Source organism: Motacilla alba, chromosome 3 (assembly GCF_015832195.1).
Source record: "Motacilla alba alba isolate MOTALB_02 chromosome 3, Motacilla_alba_V1.0_pri, whole genome shotgun sequence".
NCBI lineage: Eukaryota > Metazoa > Chordata > Aves > Passeriformes > Motacillidae > Motacilla > Motacilla alba.
The window spans coordinates 32,827,603-32,848,723 of record NC_052018.1 but is presented as its reverse complement, the minus strand read 5'-3'; the positions used below and the strand labels follow the sequence as shown (position 1 = coordinate 32,848,723).

General features: G+C 37.8%; 1 protein-coding gene across 2 annotated transcripts in view; it reads left to right on the top strand.

Annotated features, from left to right (window-relative positions):
* Window positions 1-21,121, top strand: part of LOC119699803 (pleckstrin homology domain interacting protein) — a 107,293-nt gene that overhangs the window by 12,891 nt on the left and 73,281 nt on the right. For both annotated transcript variants that reach the window (XM_038133769.1, XM_038133768.1), the window contains exons 7-9: window positions 9,024-9,184; window positions 14,271-14,492; window positions 15,051-15,151. In XM_038133769.1, the coding sequence (XP_037989697.1) occupies window positions 9,024-9,184; window positions 14,271-14,492; window positions 15,051-15,151 (484 nt within the window). The remainder of the gene's footprint in view (window positions 1-9,023; window positions 9,185-14,270; window positions 14,493-15,050; window positions 15,152-21,121) is intronic.

The following is a 21,121-nucleotide window of genomic DNA, read 5'->3' as shown; positions in this document are numbered from 1 at the left end:
CTGCATCATTCAATGTGATTTTGTTTAGAGCCATTAGTTTTGTATTCACTTAGAGGGTATTTTCTGTGTTGTGCTCTAGGTATGTAGGAGAAAATGCTTGTTGCTGGTTAGAAAATTCCCTTCTCGAGTGGTTGTGCAATGGCTTGATAATTATTTTGGAAGATCTTGGGCTATTTTTGAAAGGTGACTGTAGGATTGAGCTTTTTAATAGCTAAGATTTCTTTAGTGGTTGCTTAGCTTTTCTTGTGAAGAAATTTTAAAACATGTTGGAGGAATCAGAATGATTGAGGACTGTTTTATGTTGAACTGTAGCTTACAGTGTATGGTAGCTGGTGAATACTTTTTAAAGGAAAAAAGATCAGTGCGTGAGATCCGTGGTAGCTGAAGTTCAAAGAAAACTGTAGAGCTGCTGTGGTAGTGAAATAAAATGTTAAGAAAAATAACTTTCAGGCTCTTCTTAGAGAAGAACAAGTCAGGCTTTCTAAATAAATGTTATTTTTATTGAACCTTTTGCAGGGCATTGAATGTTTGCAAAATTACAGTTATTTCAAATACTACTTTTTTCGTGACCAGTAATTTCCTTTTCCAAACATTCATATAAGTGGTGGTAACTGAATGTTTTCAACTGTGAAGTGTATTTGAATTTTTGGGATATTTGGTTCAGAGCTGTATGCTAAAGCATTTTCTTTTGATATATCTTATTCTATCTGCTCTGATCTCTCAATGAAATAAGGAACCTGAATAACACTTTTTATAAATTGAATTAGAATTTTTTTCTGTTTCCTTAAATAACTTCCAGTTTTCCCCAGGGAAGACTACATTTTATGTAAAAAAAAAAAAAAAAAAAAAAAAAAAAAAAAAATTAGAACCTATTATTCTTGAGGCTGTATGTATTTCAGGTAGATATCCTACTAATGTTTAAGGAACAGGAACAAAGACACTGAAATTCTTCTGTGTTGTCCAGGAAAACTGTGCTTACATTTCAGTCAGTGTACAAAGTTGTTAATGTATTTCCTAGCCTGATGAATCAGTGCAGATATGATTCTGATGTGGTATTATTTAGAATTATTTTTGTGTATATTGTGCCACCTGCCTGGTAGGTAGCTGGCTTCTACCAATTAAAATAGATCTGTACAAATACGTATTTCCCCTGAAAACTACAGGGTATCTGTAGAATATTATGAGAAGTAAAACTTGAATATGGAAGTCTTTGTCCAGTTGGACTCACGTGTGCACTTTATCTTATAAAAAAGTTGCTGAACAGCTTAATAAAGAGCAAAAGCAGCTAAGTCATATGCTAATTTGTTTTGTTAAAGATCTCATTTTTGTGGATGCAGAAAAAGAGCTCTTTTTCAGTAATTTTTGGGAACTGCTGAAAAAGGAAACCTAAGCATAAACCTTCGAGAGCTTTAAGCTCAGAACTCTTGGGAAAGCTGACCACTTAGATGTGAGGATCTGAATGAAACTGGCTGTTTGCCCCAGACAAAGAAGATTTTTCTTTCCTGACCAGCAAAAATATCTGCCTTCCAAAACCAGTATTTCACAGTTTTGCAGAGTAATCAATCTCAAGAAAAGTTCTGAGGCATTTTACATTTTTTTCAGTATGGTTATCAAGTGGTACTGGTGTTTGGGCCGTAAAGAGAATGCCAGGTTCTGAAAGCAGTGTAAATGTGTATTTTTAGAAATACAGTAAATACTTGAGGCCTAAAAACTAGCTTTCCAGTACTTTGTGCAACTCTATTATTCTGTTAACTATAGGAAGAAAATAAAGGCAAAGACTACATTTCTATTAAAAGATCTGTGTAAAAGTAACATCTTGTTATACATGTTTAGTCAAGTCTAGAGTGAATTATACTAAAGTGAATAACTTGTTAGTGTGCAAGAATAAATAAGAAGTCATGGAACTTTGAGTAAAGTACCAATGGAACTATATAATGAAAGCAAGTGGGAAGTCTGGAAGATTGTGTAGCTTTCCTCAGTTTTTGTTTTCTGCCTCTTGAAATATCTCATCTTTTACCACTGTGAATTAGGAAGGGTTGACAGTTGCTTTCATCAAGCAAATGAATATTGTATGGGAGGTTTGAGGTGTATGTAGAATTTTCATGTTTTCAGAAATACTCCAGTTGGAGTTGATATTCTTTTACCTTCATGATTTGACCAGAGACAAGTTTTGGCTTGATGACATAGCGAGCCTAATCATTTTACTTGGTTGGCAGTCATGTCTAAGTCAAGACACTTGGAATACCATTGAGAGTTTGAAAGCTGAACAGAGGAATGGTAGGAAGTTAGAACTCAGTTTTTGGTGTGTTTTTTTGTTGTTTGGGTTTTTTTTGTTTGGTTGTTTTTTTGTTGGTTTTTTTTTTGGGTCTTGGATGTCTTTGAAGAAGGGCGAAAAAAAGCCTTCAACAGCACGAAACTGAATGCTTGATACATTCTTGATACATTCAGTCTTACTAGCTTGGAGAGTGAAAGGAGTTGTCTAGCAGCCTCTACTATTATTTTTAACAGCTCTGAATTCTGTGGTATTCATTAGAGGCCTGTCTAGCCTCTTAAGTTAATGAAACTTGATTCAATAAGGGTAAGACTTGTAAGTGAATTATATCCTTTGGGTATCCTTCCAGGATTCTTCTGAATCTGGTTCTATTTTTGTGTGACTGGAAGGGGAATGAAGTTGGATTCTGGTTTTCAGAACAGAACTTCCATTAGTTAAATACAACTCCAGAAAGGAAGAAAATGAAAGATTGTGTATGCATTTTAAAAATGTAACTTATATGTGGTACAAAATTAAATTTGATTTATCACTGGCTAGTGGATAAGGCAGATTACTATCCCCCATCTTTAAGGCATATTCCATATTCAAGGATAAGACCATGTAAATAAGGAGATAGAATTGATCACTTTGGTAGAATTAGAAAGAAATTTCTGAAAGTAGAAAGACAGCCAAGTGAAAAAAAGGGCTAATAATCTCATATCTTTCAGACCCCCACATTTATCATCCTTTTAACAGATTTCTGTTTTTCTTTGAGCTTCCTGTTCTATTTGGGGTGTGAATGAGTTAGAGAAGTTCTGAAACTTTGAAGGCATTAATTTGTTGCCTGTTGCATGCCTTTTGAGTGGGAGAAAATCTATACTCTTTTGTAAATTCCACTGAAAACTCCCACCACTTCACTTCCATCAGCTTTGTTTGATCTTTACATTGTTCCACAGGAAACTAAACAAATAAGGTGTTTTTGACACTTTGAGATGTGTGGTTTTGAGATTAAGGTTGTTGGCAGCAGTGAATTGCAACAGCAATATTTTAAAAAACAAAGTTGCATTTTAGGTTCCTGAGTGACTCTTTTGAAAAAAAAAGAATTTAAACTCTTAGATTTAGAGCCTTTAGGTCAAGAATGGCAGGTTGTTTCTCTACCCCACTTGGTTTTTTAAATTGTAGAGATTAGAGTTAAAGATCTGAGCTATATTTGGCCCTTCTTTCAAAGGAGGGTTAGACTAGATGATTTTTAGAGGTCCTTCTAGCTTCAACCATTCTGTGATTTTACAGTAACAGAAGTTTGAGTTCTTCTGGCAATAAATATGGTGAGGGATATGAATCAACACATGAAAAGTTTTTCAGGTCTATCAGCAGTAGGAGGAATAGTAGTCCTGCTGCTGAATGGGACAGGGCACCTGAAGTAGGATGAGAAGGAGACTTTATAGAACTAAAGGTGGGTCCTCATCTCAGTCCCTGGGCAAGTGATGAAGCAAATATTTCTGGAGGTCAAGATATGAAAAGACAGGTGCATGGTTAAGAGTTGTTGGTATTGATTTGTGAAGGAGAAATCATGCCTGACTAGCCCAATTGCCTTTAAAAGGAGATGAGGGGCTTGGAGATTAGGAGACAATAGTGAATGTTATTTATCCTGAGTTCAGCAAGGCTTTCTGAGCAGACTTCCATAGCATTCTCAATGACAAACTGAAAAGACATGACAGGACTGCTGGGGTCAAAGGGCTGTGATCAGCAGAGTGAATTCCAGTGACTGGCACAAGAGCCAGTCACTAACAGTGTACTCCAGAGGTGGATGCAAGAGCCAGTATTGTTCAACATCTTCATTAATAACTTGGATGATAGAACAAAAAGTTTGTCAAACAACTGAAATCCAGGAGTAGTGAATGATTGAGGAGGACCTTGACAGAGTGGATAAATGGGCAACAACAATCTAATGAAGTTCCACAAAGAGAAGAGCAGAAGTCCTGCCCCTGGGGAGGAATATCTTCATGTACCAGTGGATATACTGGGGGTTGACTGCTGGAATGCAGCTGTGGAGAAAACTACCTGGCTGTCCTGGTGCTGAATGTGTCAGACACAATGTGACCTTGCACACAAAACCCTTGCAGTGAGGTTTGCTGGAGGCAGTGCATTGCCACAAGGTTGCGGGTGTTCTTTCCCCTCTACTCATTGCAAAGAAGATCACACCCGGAGTGCTGGATCCAGCTCCTCAGGAAAAGCCCTGCATGGACAGTCTGTTAGCTGGTTAACATAGCTGTCGACTGGTCTCTCAAAGGACCAGAAAGGTGATGAAAAAATTGATGTATCTATTATACAAGGAGGAGCCAAGAGACCTGGATTTGTTTAGCCTTGAGTAGAGAAAGTGTGGCGTGGGCAGGATGGTGGTGGTAGTATCAATGGTTATAAATACTTGAATTGGAGCATGTGATGAAGATGGAGCCAGACTCTCCTTATTGGTGCTTCCTGACATGACGGAGGTCATGAATCAAAACTGAAATAGAGGAACTTCAATTTAAGCATAAGAGAACAGCTCTGGGGGTGATAAGATCTCTGGCACTGGTTGCTCAGAGAGGTTGTGAAGTCTCCATCCTCGGATACTCAAAACTGGACTGTATGCAGCACTGAGCAACCTGCTCTAGCTGACCCTGCTGGAGCAGGGGGCTTGGAACAGATTACCTCTATATAGGTTCCTTCCCACCTCAGCCATTCAATGATTGGGTGTCAGTCTTGGAGGCTGGTCATAGTGTATAAACATAAGCCCAGTTACTAAAAACTAGAAGTCACTTAATTTCATTTGGAACCAGTTAGTAAAGAATTGTTAGCAAATTAAAATAATAAAATTTGTGAATAAGCTTCAAAATGTCAACAAATTCACAGCTTTCTCAGACACTGGCTTTCACTGATTATTAAATATGAAGAATTCTGATTTTGAAACCAGAATATCATTTGGGAGTAAGTGGTGGTTTATCATACTGTGTTGTGTAACAACCACTTAGGAACATCTGTTTTTTAATCTGTTTTGTATTTTATTTATTTATTTTTAAAACAGGACCTTATATGTAAGTAGAAGATGGGAATGTAAAACTAAGGTAGTATTAATTTCCTTGGTCAACCAGACATTGGATAGTTTCTTCAATGCATTGTCCATTTCATAGTGCCCTTCCAGCAAGGAGCATGCAATCTCTCTTCTGTTGTTTTTTTCTTTACAGCCCTTCCCTTTTAGTTGGTTGACTCACTGTAAGGCCCAACCACCATTCTCTAACGCATCCTGGGATAAAGTATAATCTTCCTTCACTCCCTTATGTAGTTTGTGGCTCCCACTGCAACCATTTAACTACTTATACCTTGTCATTCTTCCTGTGATTAACAGCTTTGTTCATACTCACTCATTTGTGTGAGGCCAAGCAAAGACAGAAAAGTGCTAATATGGCTAAAACAAGAGAGATTGGACTTGCTGTCGCAGAGAGTTCTAAATGCATTGTTTTCAAATGCAGGTAAAATCTAGTTAAATAGTATAGAGACTTGACAAGCGTTGATGTAACAATTGCTATAAAACCAAGGGCCTATAATTTGTACTAAGACATTATTATGAACAGTGGGTAACCTTTCTCATCTTGGCTTGAAGAAGAAAAATCAAGTTTGTTGTTTAAATGCAGGAATTTTTCCTACAGGTATTTTTGATTTTTACCTGTACTCTGGAGGGGAAAGAAAATCTAATGTGCTAGCAAAGTTTGCAGGTGTTCGGAAGAAAAAGTGGGAATTGGTCAGAGAAATTAGGATAGATTCTTGGCACTTGGCAAAGTTGATAAGAGTAGATATAAAGGTAGTTAAATGAAAGGGATATTGAAAAATACCTGTGGATGTGAGAATTCAATTTTAAATAACCAGAAGATACCCCCCAGTTTGGAAAGTCTTAAAAGGTATGTGCTTATGGATAGTGTTTAAACCTGTGGGAGATTGATTCTTCCCCTCCCCTCTGCTAATTGCATGAACTTGTAAAAAAATTCTTCCCAGATAATGTAAGTTCATATACTGTGGAGGGTTTTTTTCATGTCAGATTGCTTTTTAATTCACTTAGTTTTATTTTTAACCATTTTTTTGCACATTTTAAGTTTTGATCAAGGCTAAAGAGTAAGACAGATTCCAATATTGTTTCTAGTGTCACAGTATTCCCTTTTATATCCTCTTGTAGGTTGATTGTTACTGAACAAGGGGTGTTTCACCTGTTGAGTTTCCCAGGGATATGTGAATTAATAGCAAGTTGCCCATTGGTGGTTGGCATCTGCGAGACCATTCTTAGAAATGCTGGCTTGTGTTCTGCTAAAATTATCTTCTCCAGTGTTACCAAAAAAACCCCCAAAACTAAACAACTCACTTCCATAAACCCCCTGAAACTTGAAGTTGATCTCAAGTACTTCAGAAGTTTTTTGTAAATTCAGGTGTATATTAAAAATTGCATTCTTGTGTAAAGTCATTTGTTGTTTTCTTCTAAAGTCTTCCTGCAGTTTTGTTTCATTGACACATCTCTACAGATGAAACTTTTAGTTAGGCTTTTTTTCAGTTTTTGTGAGCTATTGTTTCATTTGAAGGCATTGAGATATCCATCAACCATATCCATCTTATATTAAAAGTAGACAAAAGGTAATTTCTGTGTGGGTTGGTATTATTGTGTAAATTCACTTTGTTGGGACAGAGACCTTTAATCTGTTTGTGCATGGGTACTTGTTTGGTTTCTTGTTTGTGTGTGTGATTTTTTTGTTGAGGATTTTTTTCCTAAATGTAGGATGATTTGTCAGATACCAAAACTAGATTTATCTTGTTCCTAAACTAATCTTGGTTTCCTGCTGTTTTGCAGTAGACTGCTGGCAAGGGCAAAGTTTGTCATAAAGCAAATGCAACTGCATCTTTTTTCTGGTATGAAGGAAGGGTGAAAAAACAGTAGAGCCTTAAGACAGCAATTGCTCCTTGACTAAAAGTGCTTTGCTCTACAGCTGATAATTCTGCTTCTTCACAGACCTTCTTGAACAAGGAAAAATTCCTTGAATTAGGGCCAGAGGCTAATGGACTTGGCACTTGGCTGTAACACAAGAAGCTTGTGGTTCTTACAGAGTTGCTACAATCCCACTGTAAAAATTGGCATATCTGACGTAGTTTGACCTGTGCTGGCTTAGGAACCACCGTTATGTTGGTCTGGGCCAAACCCGAGTGGTGCGAGGGGTTTATAGCTCTTTGGCAGTGGATACTAGGAGCAAGTTGTCCATGAGCCAGCAGTGCCCTTGTGGCCAAAAAGGCCAGTGGTATCCAGGGATTCCTTAGGAAGACTATTTCCAGCAGGTCAAGGGAAGTGATCTACTCAACCCCGATGAGGTCAATCTGGAGTGCTGTGCCCAGTTCTGGGATTGTCAGCACCAGAGAGACATGGAGGTCTTGGAGTGGGTCCAGTGGAGGGCTGTGAGGATGATTAAGGAAATGGAGTGTCTCTCTCTGAGATAAATATGGCAGGCTGAGAGAGCTGGGCCTGCTCATCCTTGAGAAGGAACAACTGAGAGGTGACCATATCAATGCCTGTTGCTATCAGAAGGGAGGGTACCAAGAGAAAGAAGCCAGACCCTTCTCAGTGGTGCTGACCAAGAGGACAGGAGGGATCAGGCAGAAACTGATGCACAGAAACTTTGACCTGAATCTGAGGAAGAACTTCGTCCCTATATGGGTGATTATGCACTGGAACAGGTTGCCCAGAGAGGTTGTGTAGTCTCCCTCACTGGAGACATTCAAGAACTGTCTAGGTGTAGTGCTGTGCCATGTGCCCTGGAATTACGCTGCTTGAGCAGGGAGGTTAGACTGGATGACTGACTGTGGTCCCTTCCAAATTTCTTTAAATCATCCAACACCATTCAGTGTGTGAATGTTATAATATGTACCTTGTCACAGTTCTGTAGATTATAAAATGTATTGCCATTGCCATTCTTTGGTCTGATAAGGATATGGGCTGTGACTAATATTTATGTATCCATGCAGAGAAGTATTTTACTTTGTTGCTTTGTTATTGCATGAATAGCAGTTTAAAATTAATTTCAGTGAGCTTGATTTTCTTAACTGATATTCTTGATGGAAGATTTCCATTTTGTTAAACTGAATTCTTGCACTTGGAAATTGCTTGCTATTAAACCTGAAAAATATCACCATATTCTTTGAAACAATTTTTTGTTAGTCAAAATCAGAAGTTTCTGTAAGTTTTGGTAAATTCATTTGTAAATTTTTGTTTGGTGGTTTTGTGTGTATGTGTTTGTTTAGCTGTAGTGGGTAGCAGGATTGTTAAGAAATGAACGGTCTTACAAGTGATTGGTAAATGTTTGAGCAGACCTCAAGAAGCAGGTTGCCTTGGAGAAGATTTGAATGTGTGCTGACCTTCTGTTAATAGCTATGTGGAAGCTTTTACGCTTTTTATATTTGAAGTAGGTTACTCCTTCATGGAAGCTGCCTCAGCACTCCTGAATTTGGGCTTCAACTTCAAGCTGGAAGTAACATTGCATTTTTGTACTATGCCTTGCAGTTCAATGCTTTTTCCCTATCTGTATCATGGGCTACTTTTGTATGTATTTTTCTCTTAATTAGAGCAAAATGAGAGTTGCTATAGTAAGCTGTTCATATGCGCAGGTGGTCCGGTGTTAAAATAAATTTTCCATCCTTATCAAGTATGTTAGTTTATGAATGCAGTATAAATGTGTCTCTTCTTTTTTCTTTACCCATTTTGTAGTGGATACCCTGTTTTCAAGAAAACTAAATGGAAAATACAGACTTGAACGCCTTGTTCCAACTGCAGTCTATCAACATATGAAGATGCACAAGCGAATTTTAGGACACTTATCTTCCGTATACTGTGTAACTTTTGATCGGACTGGCAGGCGAATATTTACTGTGAGTACATAATCTTCATTTCTTTAGATTCTTTTCATTTTTAAGTACACACAATAAGTCACCTAATTGTTCCAAAATCTCAGTATAGGATAGATACACTGATGATGAATGAAAAGCAGAATAAGTCCTTTTCTGCTGTTCCTCTCATATTTGCTTTTTAATAGCCATGCTGGTTTACACACTAAAATAGTTTTGGCGTATGTATCGGAACACTAGAGATGTGGTGGTGGTTGCTGATCTGTGTAGTTCAATGAGAAACCTGTTCATTTTCAGTGGAAAGGGTTTACCCTGTATAGGTTCTTTCTTCTGGCTTTGTTTTCTCTAGCAAAAACATAAGCAAAACAAGGAACTGCCACCACAGAATTAGATTAGGAAGTCAGAGAGAGAAGAATCACATGGTGTGTTGTAACAAATGTTGGTTCACAACAGATTGTCTTTATGAAATCCTATGAACTTTTTAAAATACTAGTGGTTTTAGTATTTTTAATTATTTGCTTTTGTTGTTGTTGTTAAGTCATAAATTCTAGACAGATGTCTGAAATTGCAGGTTTCTAAAAGGATAGGATTTATAAAACCACATAGATGTCAGTGTAATATTTAGATTTCTTGGTAAGTAGTCAGTTTCAGTAGAGACAAAGATTGCATAAACACACTTTATGCCAGTCGAGGATGCTTTGGCTGCATTTATTGCCTTCCTACGAACTCTGGATGTAATTGATACCAGTGTGGATTCAGGAGCTTGATTGTGTCCTTTTAACCTCATGTCAGATAGCTTGAACAATGCTGATAAAAGTACAGTTCAGGTTTCCTATTTTGCCTTGCAGTCCTAACTTCTAAAATTCTTTCAAGGCACTTGTAAATATGATTCTCCCTTTTGCCCACAAATATCTTGCTTTTCCTGTGGGGAAATGTGTGGTTGAAGGAATGGGACACCTTGCAGTGTTCTGAACAGGCCTGTTTATTTGTTCACTTGTTACTTCAGCCATAGAAGAGACTCATCTTCATATTTATTTTGATTTTGTCACCAAGCTAAATCACAGGCATTAAAATCTTATGTCCTATGGTTTATACATGATTTACTTGTCAGGAAATGGGCTCTGTGTTGTGGGTTTATTTTGTATATGACATGGCAGAATGCATGAAAGATTTTATGAGAGAATTCTCTTGACTGTAACAGCAGTTTTTTTCGAAGAGAGAAGTAGAACAACTTGAAATAAAATGGGAGATGGAGAGGGGCAATATGTTTCTGCAACCCCAGAGTTTTGCTGGCATTTCTTTGCTGACTGATGTCCTGGTCTAATTGCTTGAAAGAAAGTTCCCAGTTTAGATCATGATTACTTCAGGTGTTAAATAAAGTGGCCATACATATTAATTGTGGTTGCTGCATTATCATTTTGGAGGGCCCAGGACTGAACTTCTTATCTCTGCACTTTTAGGTAAATCCAGTGATCTTCGTGTAGATTTTTAAGTGGTTGTTGGCAAATGGCTGTATTCCACATTTCATTAAAATCCAAGTTGCTTTAGCTGGCCTCATATAGTCAGTGGATAAACAGTCATGAACTGTTGTGTTGTAATTGCATCTGTATAATGAAATGGTGCCAGTTCTTTTCAATCTAGACCACTGCAACTATGAAAGTCTCTAGTGTGGTATGTAAATCTGTGTGCATCAGTAGGGAATTTTTCTTGCCTTTACATTTTTAGTCCTCGACCTTCATTGTGGTGTTAGTTAGTTGAGTTGTTTTAGATTTGTAATTGGTTCTGGAAACTGCATCATAATTGTTTCCTGTTCCACTTGACATCTGAAGGATTGAAACCCTCTAAATTCAAGCTTTCTTCGTGTTCTGTTTCAAATTAAAAGGAAAAGAAGGTGTTCTCAGTACATTTTTGAGTCATAGTCATCTGGGAGATGTTGTCCTTGCTAGAAAGATGTTACTTCTATTTTGCCTAAAGACAGTGGAAATGGGACAGTATACATTTTTCCTTACTAGCTTAGTTGGTCTTTATTGTCTTCACGTAGCAAGGTTGTGGTGCTGGGGGGGGGATTCTGTGAGAAGTTGCCCGAAGCTTCCTTCATGTCTGGCAGAGCCAATGCCAGCAGGCTCCAAGAGAGACCCACTGCTGGCCAAGGCTCAGCACATCGGTGATGGTGGTAGTGCCACTGGGATAATGTATTTAAGGAGGAGAAAAATTCCAGGGTGGCTGCAGTTGGGAGAGAGGAGTGAAATATGTGAGAGAAACAGCCCTGTAGAGAGACAAACAGCCTTGTAGACACTGTCATGAGTGAAGAAGAAAGAGGAGGAGGTGTGAGGTGTTTCAGGTGCTGGGATAGATATTCCCCTGCAACCTTTGGGGAAGACTGTAGTGAGGCAGCTGCCCCCCTGCAGCTTGTAGAAACTTTGTGTTCTGGTACTGCTGAAAAGCATGACTTGCAGAACCCATACATGGTAATAGAAACAAATATTGTCTTCTCTAGTTCCTGCACTGCTTAAATTTCTGATTGCGAAAACTTCCTTTTCTCCTCACCTTTATTTTACCCTCTCTGCTGAGATTGTTCTTTCTAGGGAATAATAAACAGCATTGTATAATCGTCTGTGTAAGATTTCCAACCCAAGATTAATTTGTGTGTTGCTTGGCAGTTTCACTTCATCCCACAAGTGTGTGTAATGGTAGGAAAATGAACCAGTTTTACTCCATACCTTGGTAATGCAGTCATCAATTCTCTCGGTGCTGAACTTGTTTTAGGATTCACTTTTGACAGATGCTTTTTAATAGGTATGTAATTTTTAACAGTTGTGGATGTAACCTTGGAAACATGAGCTGTGGTGTAAGCCAAATACCCTTGCTAGTAGAATTGCAACAGTGTTTTAAGAGTTGTGGGTTGTCCGATTCAGATCAGATAGTATCACATGAATTTGTTTGAACTCTAATATTGATGTCTCGCCAAGGTGCTACAGAATTTACCATTTTACCCTGGGTTTTTTCTCTTTTGTTTTCCTTTCCCCCTGCCTTATTTTTCCTTCATTTCATTGTTGAGACTCGGCTGACAGTATTTTTTCTTTGCAGTGGAGATGTACAACATGTGCTTCTATAGTGACACTATAGCCAGCTGGCAGGGAGGGGGCCCGTTTTATGCTGCTCTTCTTGCCTTGGTTTACTGTTACTGAAAAGACCTCTGGGGACCCTCCAGTTGGTATTAGGTGGCACAACAATTATTTTTTTTCTTTGCTGACCATTTTACATATTTTTCTGTAACTGATTTCTACCTTTTCTAGTGTTGGTCGTGTTGGGTCTGCCATTCCCTCCTCCTACTTTCAGGTCTGTCTTGAGCGGTGAGGCTCTTACTTGCAGTTTTACACACCAGCAAGCACACACACCCTTCTGTCTCAGCTTCTTGGGTTTTTTGGTGGTGACTGCATTTTGGGAAGAATATGCAGGCTCCTTCATACTCTGGTCTCATATCATGACAACATAACCACATGAGCAGATACTATCTTTCAGATAATTGTAACATCCTTACTGACAAACTGCTGATGTACAGGTTAGATGTGTGGCCTCCGAGACTGTCAGTTTAGGGCTTTTTCAGGATTTGAAGGGTTGTGATTAGCAGCACAAGGTCCAGCTGGAGGCTAGTCACTAGTGGTGTACCACATGGTTTGGTACTGAGACCAGTACTCTCTCATGCTTCATTTAAAGACCTGGGTGATGGAACAAGAGGGTGCTTCAGTAGATGCCCAGAAGATAACAAAACTGAGTGGTGGATACAGCATCGTGTTCTAGCTGACCTTACTTGAGCAAGGAGTTTGGACTAGACCAACGTATCTTCTCACCTCAACAATGATTCTGTCCTCTGCTCATTGCTGCAACTCAGACTCTGGTTGTGTTCCCTGGTCTGGCACCGTGGCAGTCTAGCAGTTAAAAGAGGCAAATGTGTTCCACAGAATCTCAGCATGGAAGTTTTATGCATAGGTTGAAATAGTACAGGCTATATCATTGCTCTTCTCACCCAAGAGGCAAAAAATATAATTATGAACAAGTTTCTGTAACTATTTCCTTTGCCTAGGAGACCTGGTTTTATTTTATAAAAGGTAGATTATAGTATTGCCATTCCTTGTGCTGTCTTTAAAGTGCAATTGTTAGATTGCAGAGGCAGATGTGCAGAGGCACTGTAAGTAGATGGAATAGGAAAAAGTGGTGAAATTTTGTAAGGGTAATGTCACATTGTAACTTGTTGTAGCACCTGTGTGTGTCTAGTAGCAGATCAGTGCTCTGGATATTAAAACCTAACTTTGTATTGCTTCTAAACCTAAGTAATTGAATTAAATGTTTATAATAAACCTTGTCTGTCAGTGTGTGTGCAGTATTCAAATGTCATGGTATTGAGCCATGGTGCGGTGCAGATGCTCAGACTTTCAGGAAGGCACATAAGTGCAATAAAAAATAAAGGAATGAGTTCTGAATTTTTTTGTTAGGGCCGGGAATTTGTTTTATACAGGCAAGTATCTGTTAGAATTGTGTGGGAAGACCAGCAAAACTTTAGTTAAGTATGAATATGTAGATGAAATCTCTTGAGTTTGTTGAGAAAGAATGATCATTTCAATGTTTATGTGAATGTGAATATTTAAGCAGGTTTGTAGTAGTTTGACCTAATAATGGAATAGCTGTTCCTAAATGCTCTTTACCTAACTTGTTGTGGTATGATGATGATGAAACTAGGAAGATAAGGAACATATGTGGGTATAAATGATGGACTATACCAGTTTATAATTACTTTCACTTTTAATGTAAGTCTTTATTTTAATGTCTTGCAACAGCTTCTTCAGTTTGTGCTGGATTTTTGGAAAAAATGTCTTACTGAAGCATAAACCAACATGTGTAGGATTTGTGATCTGTATTATAAATGCATCATGATTTGTATATCCTGTTGCAAATCATTGTAAACTTGTGTTTTGAATGCAGTGTGGAAAACTGTTAAAAGAATGGGTGGGAGTATCTGCATGTCACTGGTTCTGTTTTTCACTTCACTGTGCTAACTCTAGCAACAAAACAGCCAATGGTGTGGTTGAAATAATTTCTACCTTACTTCTAGGGGTCAGATGATTGCCTTGTAAAAATCTGGGCAACTGATGATGGAAGGTTGTTGGCTACCCTGAGAGGGCATGCAGCTGAAATATCTGATATGGCAGTAAACTATGAAAACACCATGATAGCTGCTGGAAGCTGTGATAAAATGATCCGAGTTTGGTGCCTTCGAACTTGCGCACCCTTAGCAGTCCTGCAAGGCCACAGTGCATCTATAACATCATTGCAGGTAGGTTTTTACTTTGCAAAAATGAGTCATGAGAATGCTCAGTGTAATAAAAATGCATGCCTGGCAAGTAAGCTTGAAGCGAGAAGGAATTTTCATGATATGCATTATGAAAAAACATGTTTATTGTCAAAATGCCTGACCTTTGAAGAATCCCAGACATAATCCTTGTTCAAAAAAATTGCATGACACGTGGGCAGTTCTGTTTTGAAGTACCATTTCTTTGCAGGCTGTGGTTCTGAGCACAGGTGCATTGAGTAAAAACTGCAGTCACTGGGAGTACTGTGGTTTTGTTAGGATGAGTTACATGCTGTTGTGCAACTTGGGTGGTGGGGAGGGAGGAGGAACCTGGAATGCATTGGCAAGTAACCCAGAAGGGTTGTTCTGGAGGGAGTGACAGAGCAACATTTCCTTATTTTGGTGTTCATTCCAATCAGTATGGTTTGATGCTTGACTTTTGGTTTTTTTTTTGGTTTTTTTTGAGATGAATTGTGGAACTCCTTAGCACGTCTGGAACAGATTAACAGGAAAACTTTTCTTTTTTCTTCCTCCTTTTCCCAGTTCTCTCCACTATGCAGTGGCTCAAAGAGATACTTATCTTCAACCGGGGCAGATGGAACTATATGCTTTTGGCTGTGGGATGCTGGCACCCTTAAAATAAAGTTAGTTGCTACTTTATTTATTGCTATTTCTGTTTATGTAATTAAGAATGATGTACAAATATGGAGAAAAATTTGAGTAAAACTAGCTTGTCATTGACTACTTCAGTATATGATTGTTGGGTATGATCTATTTCTGATGTAGCTATATCTTGCTTGCTTGTCCCTCAAAAACTAAGTTGATAATACATTTTGTGGAGTGAGAACATGAAATTAAAATAAGTCTACTGTTGGGGTGTTTTGTTTAATGTCAAAGTTGGCACTCTTATTCTGATGTCATCACAATTTCAAATGAAATTAAAATTATGTTGATAAAATTATTGTGATTTAGATTGCAAAATCCACTTTTAAAGGAGACAGTAATGTCCTAGTATAAATCAGGATAGGATATTTTTAATGTTTGTTGTTTCCTTACCTGCATTACCTTTTCATAATTGCTCTTGGCTGTAACATGGCACAAGGCAGAATTCTTGGACAGCCATTATTGATGGCTGAAGTTGTGCCTGAAGTTGCTGTCTTCAAAGATACTAAAAATGTTGTCCAGACTTTCATACATAGTTTTTTTCAGTCAACTTGCTCAGCAGCTTTCAAATGTTCTTTGTTCTTTATTTTCCTTTATCACTAAAAGCTATAGCTTAAAATTGGAAATAGTTGTTTTAGTAATCATCAGTGATGTAGCTTTGATGATGGGATGTGTTCTTATGGATATATGCTCCTCGCAGGTAAGTTAAATTTCCTTGTAGTTTTGGTGATTGCTGCTAGAATCTTTCTTCCTGTGTGCTGAGGTTATGCTGAGCTTGCAGGCACACTTACATAGGTACTTTTCTAGTTGTTTGGGCCTTAACTATTTTGATGTTCCCTGGATGTTTTGTCTCTCTTTTGGTACTGTAAATGAAGCTGCGTCTCATGTTCTTACTCCTCTGTTGCCTAGTGCATACTGTAATCAAATTAAGATTCCCTTTTACTGATGACAGGAGGAAAAAGCTTACATGCTTATTTTTGTGTGAAGGAAAGGAGTAGCCACCACATTATTTTTCTTAAGGCTTCCTAAGTCTGAGCTCTTGTTGACAAGATGAAATTTTAGTTTCTCTGATTGTTAAACCTTTTGAGCTCACGTTTTTTTTTCTTTTATCTTTCTCTTTTCTTTCTTTTCTTTTCCTTTTCTGAAGTAAAGTTTTAGTTGTTGGAATTGATTTTTGAAACTAATTCTGTCATTAGAAAATAGTGAATCCTTGAGAGTTAGGTAGATTATAATATATAAACTGGGAGATGAATATTTAGAAATTATGAAAGTTTGCATGAATCATGGAGTTGGATGAGATTTGCCTTGAGATAAAATTTAGGGAAAAAATTGGTACCAGTTATGGTAGGGGATTCTCCCGTGGTGATATACAATTGTAGAATAAAAATTGTTAGTGACGTGCTCAACAAATATTAAAAGAAGATACTTGAGGAATGCTTTCATGTAGAAGTCATTTCAACAGATGTGATTAGACAGGGGCATAGAGAAAACAGATCAGTTGAGATGTCTTGTGCAGCACAGCAAGAAAGTGGTTTGGTAACCGAAGTCATGCCAGTGACTCGTGTTGCTTAACAACAGAGTGCAGATTAAATTTTGAGGCTGGAATTTTTCTACTGCTCTTACCTTCTGTTTTGGAAATACTTTTTATGTTGGATTTGAGAAGAGAGAGGAAGTCATTAAGCTGTGTTTCTTCAGTCTGAAAAAAAATGAATACATGAAGATGAGTAATGTACAGTCATGAGTGTGTTGAAGAGGAAATATAATGAGGAATTGCTTGTGGGCCCTTAGGGTTCTAGAAGGTATCAAATAAAAGTATCAATTTTCAAACTGGAAGAAGATGGTTCTTTACAAAACATGCAACTGAGTTACAGAACTCCTTGTCACAGAGTGTTATGCATTATATGAAGGTATTAAAAGGCATCACTGTGTGCTTTTTCTTCTTTTAGGTCTTTGTTTAAGCTTAGTAGAGCTGTAATGTATTTGAAATAACTGATGCTTTTTAATCCAAACTAAAACTTGATAAAAATGTCTGAATAAGAAACAGGTATGTCTTTTGGGACTGGAGTATAAATGTGTGCCATTTGTCTCATCAAAACAGTTGGACACACAGACAAGTCTTAATTTCCTGAATTGAACAGTGTACTAGTTTAGGGAAATTGTTAGTTCGGGGAAGTTTTACTAATATGCTAAACTTTTCTAACTGTGCTTATCATGATTATTCCAGTAAACCAGAATAAATTTTACTGGGAAACTTGCAATCCAGTCTAATTTTCCACAAGAAGGCTGCATTGCATAGCCAGTGCAGCTCAGCAATGGGTGTATATTGTCAGAACAGTTTTCAGTGACATGATTGCACTTCTTACACACTTGGATGTGGTTCTCCTTCCAGAGCTGCAGAGGCGTGGCAGCTTCCCTCTACATCCATTCAGTTATGTGCTGGGGGAAAACAAGTACCAGCAATATAAGAGCATTAAGAGAAAGAAAGATGCCTGTTAATTTTTGTCATAAGGCTTCTTTTGAAGTTACATTAAAAAAAATATGATGTGTAGGCCATCTGGAAGAGAGTATTGCTGGTAAGATGGGAAGTTTATCCTTCCATTTATCTGTGTAGTAAAAAATACAAACTTGCTTCTGTTCAATATTTCTGAAGAAGAGGAAAGCTGGCAGGGACAGTAAGATCTTGCCAGGGTTGTTCAGCTTCTGAGCTTGCTGCCCTGTGTCTTGGTTCTAGTACAACTCCCACCCCAGGAAGAAGTTGGAGCTTTCAAGCAAGACTTAGAGTTCTGAGTAGTTCAGGTGAAAGATACTGTAACATGCTTAAGTCAGAACTTGAATTCATGTCCCTCCTGAGCTTGGCAGCAGCCTGCTCTACAAGGATGCAATTGCTATCAGTGATGAAAGGGTGTTACTAAATTATCCAAAGCTTCATATGGGGATGGCTGGTAAAGTCTTGAAATTTTAGCTACTTTAAAGAAAAGAAAAATCCAATATATCCCACACCTGCTTTTTGTACTCAACACTACTCAAATCACCTTGTGCCTGTGGTGAGGGGCAGCCTCATGATGATCATGTGGTGGATTGTCATTTCAAGATGATTGGCAGTGCCATTAGTAATTTGCTGAACTTTTTCATGGAATACGGGAAAGGCAGAGGTATTGTGTTCAGTGTGCTCTCAAATTAAAAAGAATCAGTTTTGTTCTTAACTACACTGAGCTGTACTTTCTGTGGTTTTTTTTATCTTTGCAATGTTTTTTTTTGTTTCATTCTCAGATTGCAAAAATCTTGTAACTCAGCTTTGCCAACAACTCTGCTGCAGTTAATATTATTTAATTAATAGTATGTCTGAAATTAGGGGCTTCCCATTTTGGTCTCCTATTTTTTGATAGCCTTGTTAATTGAGGCATGTTCTGTGTTTGGGTCAGACATATGGCTTAGTCTGGAGATGTTAGTGACAGCTTTGTTTTGATGAACTGCAAAAGGACACATTACAATAGATTTAGTGTCATAGGATGAAAGACAGTGGTGCAGCTGACTGCAAAATTGTCAGGTTGTTCAAAGGAAAGTGAGCAACCTTGTTCACATGATTCTGTGACTAGTGTGAATGCATGTTCTTTAGTGTTACAGGGGCGCCTGTGTGCTCCTCTTCTTTCCTTGAAGAGATTTAGACCAGGAAGCTATCATGTATATCTAAAAGCAGTGACATTCCACGTAGATTAATTCAGTTTCTAAATAGAGGAAGATCTGGTTGTTGCTGCAGGCAAGGAATTCACAGAATATAGCCCAAACAAGATTGGAAAACAATTGAAAATTTAGGCAATCAAGTCTTACCCTGGGTTTAGTCTGTTTTTACTATGCTGGGTGGTGATGGTAAACACAGGAGTTGAATCCTGCATCAGTTTGCAGTAGGGAGGAGTGAGAAAGTCTGCCCTATCAGAAACTGAATAGTCATGTGCTTCATTCAAATTTAAGGGAGAGTTATTACAACTGGTCAGTGCATCACGGTTAAATTAGTTGCACTGTGAAATATTTGCCTATATATCCTCTCAGAGGAAGACACTGAGTTTCATTTTTCTTCTGCCACCTGTTTGCATCACAAGTTTCCAGTGTTAGCCTGTTACTGACAGACCATATGAGCAAGGCAGCAGAACCGTCTCACAGATTTGAATAGAGGAGCATAGTGTACTGTTTTTCTTATCTATTTATTCTCCCATAATTTTAAAAAGAGGGGAAAAAACTCAGGAAAAACACATGCTGATTTTGACATTCCTGTTTTGGACAGGACACGGATTTCTCAGTTATCATCAGTGTGATGTGATATTTCCCATTTGCTTTCTTATGCAGAAGGCACTTGATGTTGAAGAGGCTGGTAATATATCATAACTCAGATATGCTGAACCTTTTTCATTAACTTGTGAATGAAGACTTAAGTTAGAGAGGTTATATCACACATGTTCACATCTGTGAAGAAGTCTTGCTTTAAGTACTACATGACCAGAGTTAGGCTAGTCTGCAGGTTAGATTAATAAACTAATAAAATACTTAATAAATACATTGAAAATATATTTAAAGTGAAACACTGTCCTGGAAAGAACCAGCTTTTGTCCCCTTTCCACACTTCGCAAATATACTGATTGCCCAACTCATTTTGCAATCTGCTCTATTGTAGAAGAGTGCTGTAATCTCTTGTCTCCTGATGCCTAAAATAGCACACATTGGAGAGACACAAGTTTGAGAATTTAAATTGGTTATCTGAACTAGAATGCAAGTGCATACTTTCTCTATTTTGTAGCTGTCCTAATGCCAAAGGCAGAGTTCACAAACAACAGTGGAAGAAAATAACAGCCTATTTATCTATTTACATTTGTTCAAAATTACGTAAACTGCATATTGAATTGTTTGAATAGTTCTTCTTAGTATATCAATTAAGGAGCATTTCAGCTGTTTTGTAGGAAAGATCTTGGTGTTGTTTAGTGTATCTTGTGAAGTTTCCTTGTCACTAATCTGCATGGAGTCACCTTAAAACTCCTTCAGGAAAGGTCACAGAAACAGCCCATAGAGAATGGATAATATGGAGAAAGAGTTCTTAACTGGTATTGCTGATGTTTATTACTTTGTTTTATGCATAAACATCACCAAGGTTTAATGCTTATTACTTTTTTTGACATAGCAATAACTGATTAGTGGAGAAAGATCTTTTATGCATTCGCCTTCAGGTGAAATGAATTATACAGGCCATTTTGCTTTTAAAAGAGAACATTTTCGATAAGTTCTGAATATGCATTCTTTTATGTTAGAGCAAATCTTCAGTGATGACACTTGTGGGTGTAGTGCTGCTGTTCGCTCGTAAGTTAATTCTTTGAGGGAAGATTGCAGATGGCATACTGTGCAAGACCACCTACTGGTTTGAGGTTGCTGTAATGCATGAACAGAATTGAAATAATGATTGAAGAACTTGATCTGATTTGTTTTGGTTTTGTACATCCTTAAAGTGCCAGGTTCACTGAAGCTTTAGTTTTGCTTGCCCATCAGATTCTGAAATGCCTAGAGAAATGTGAGTGCCATAAAGTAAAATCTCTTACAAACTTCAATCTTTGTCCTGACATTTTGGGTACTGTTTAAAACTAACCTACAAGGATATAGGGAATTTGAATAAACTCTTATATTCTAACACTGTGAAAAACTTCACTTTTATTTAAATTTCTTTGAAATCCTTGTCTATATAGAACACCCAGCTCTGTTTCTCTCTTGTAAAAGCAAGCATATGCCACAGGAGAAAACCAGTACACTCAGTGGTTTAAAACTGAACATCATGGGAAACTGGCTCTGTTCTGCCTTGCTGATACCTTCAGGAGAGTGTTATGTATAGCAATATCAGAAGGGAATGGGATTTAAGTTATGTTACAACTCTCCTTGATGCATGGATTACTTAGTCCATCTGGATGTCTTAGTTT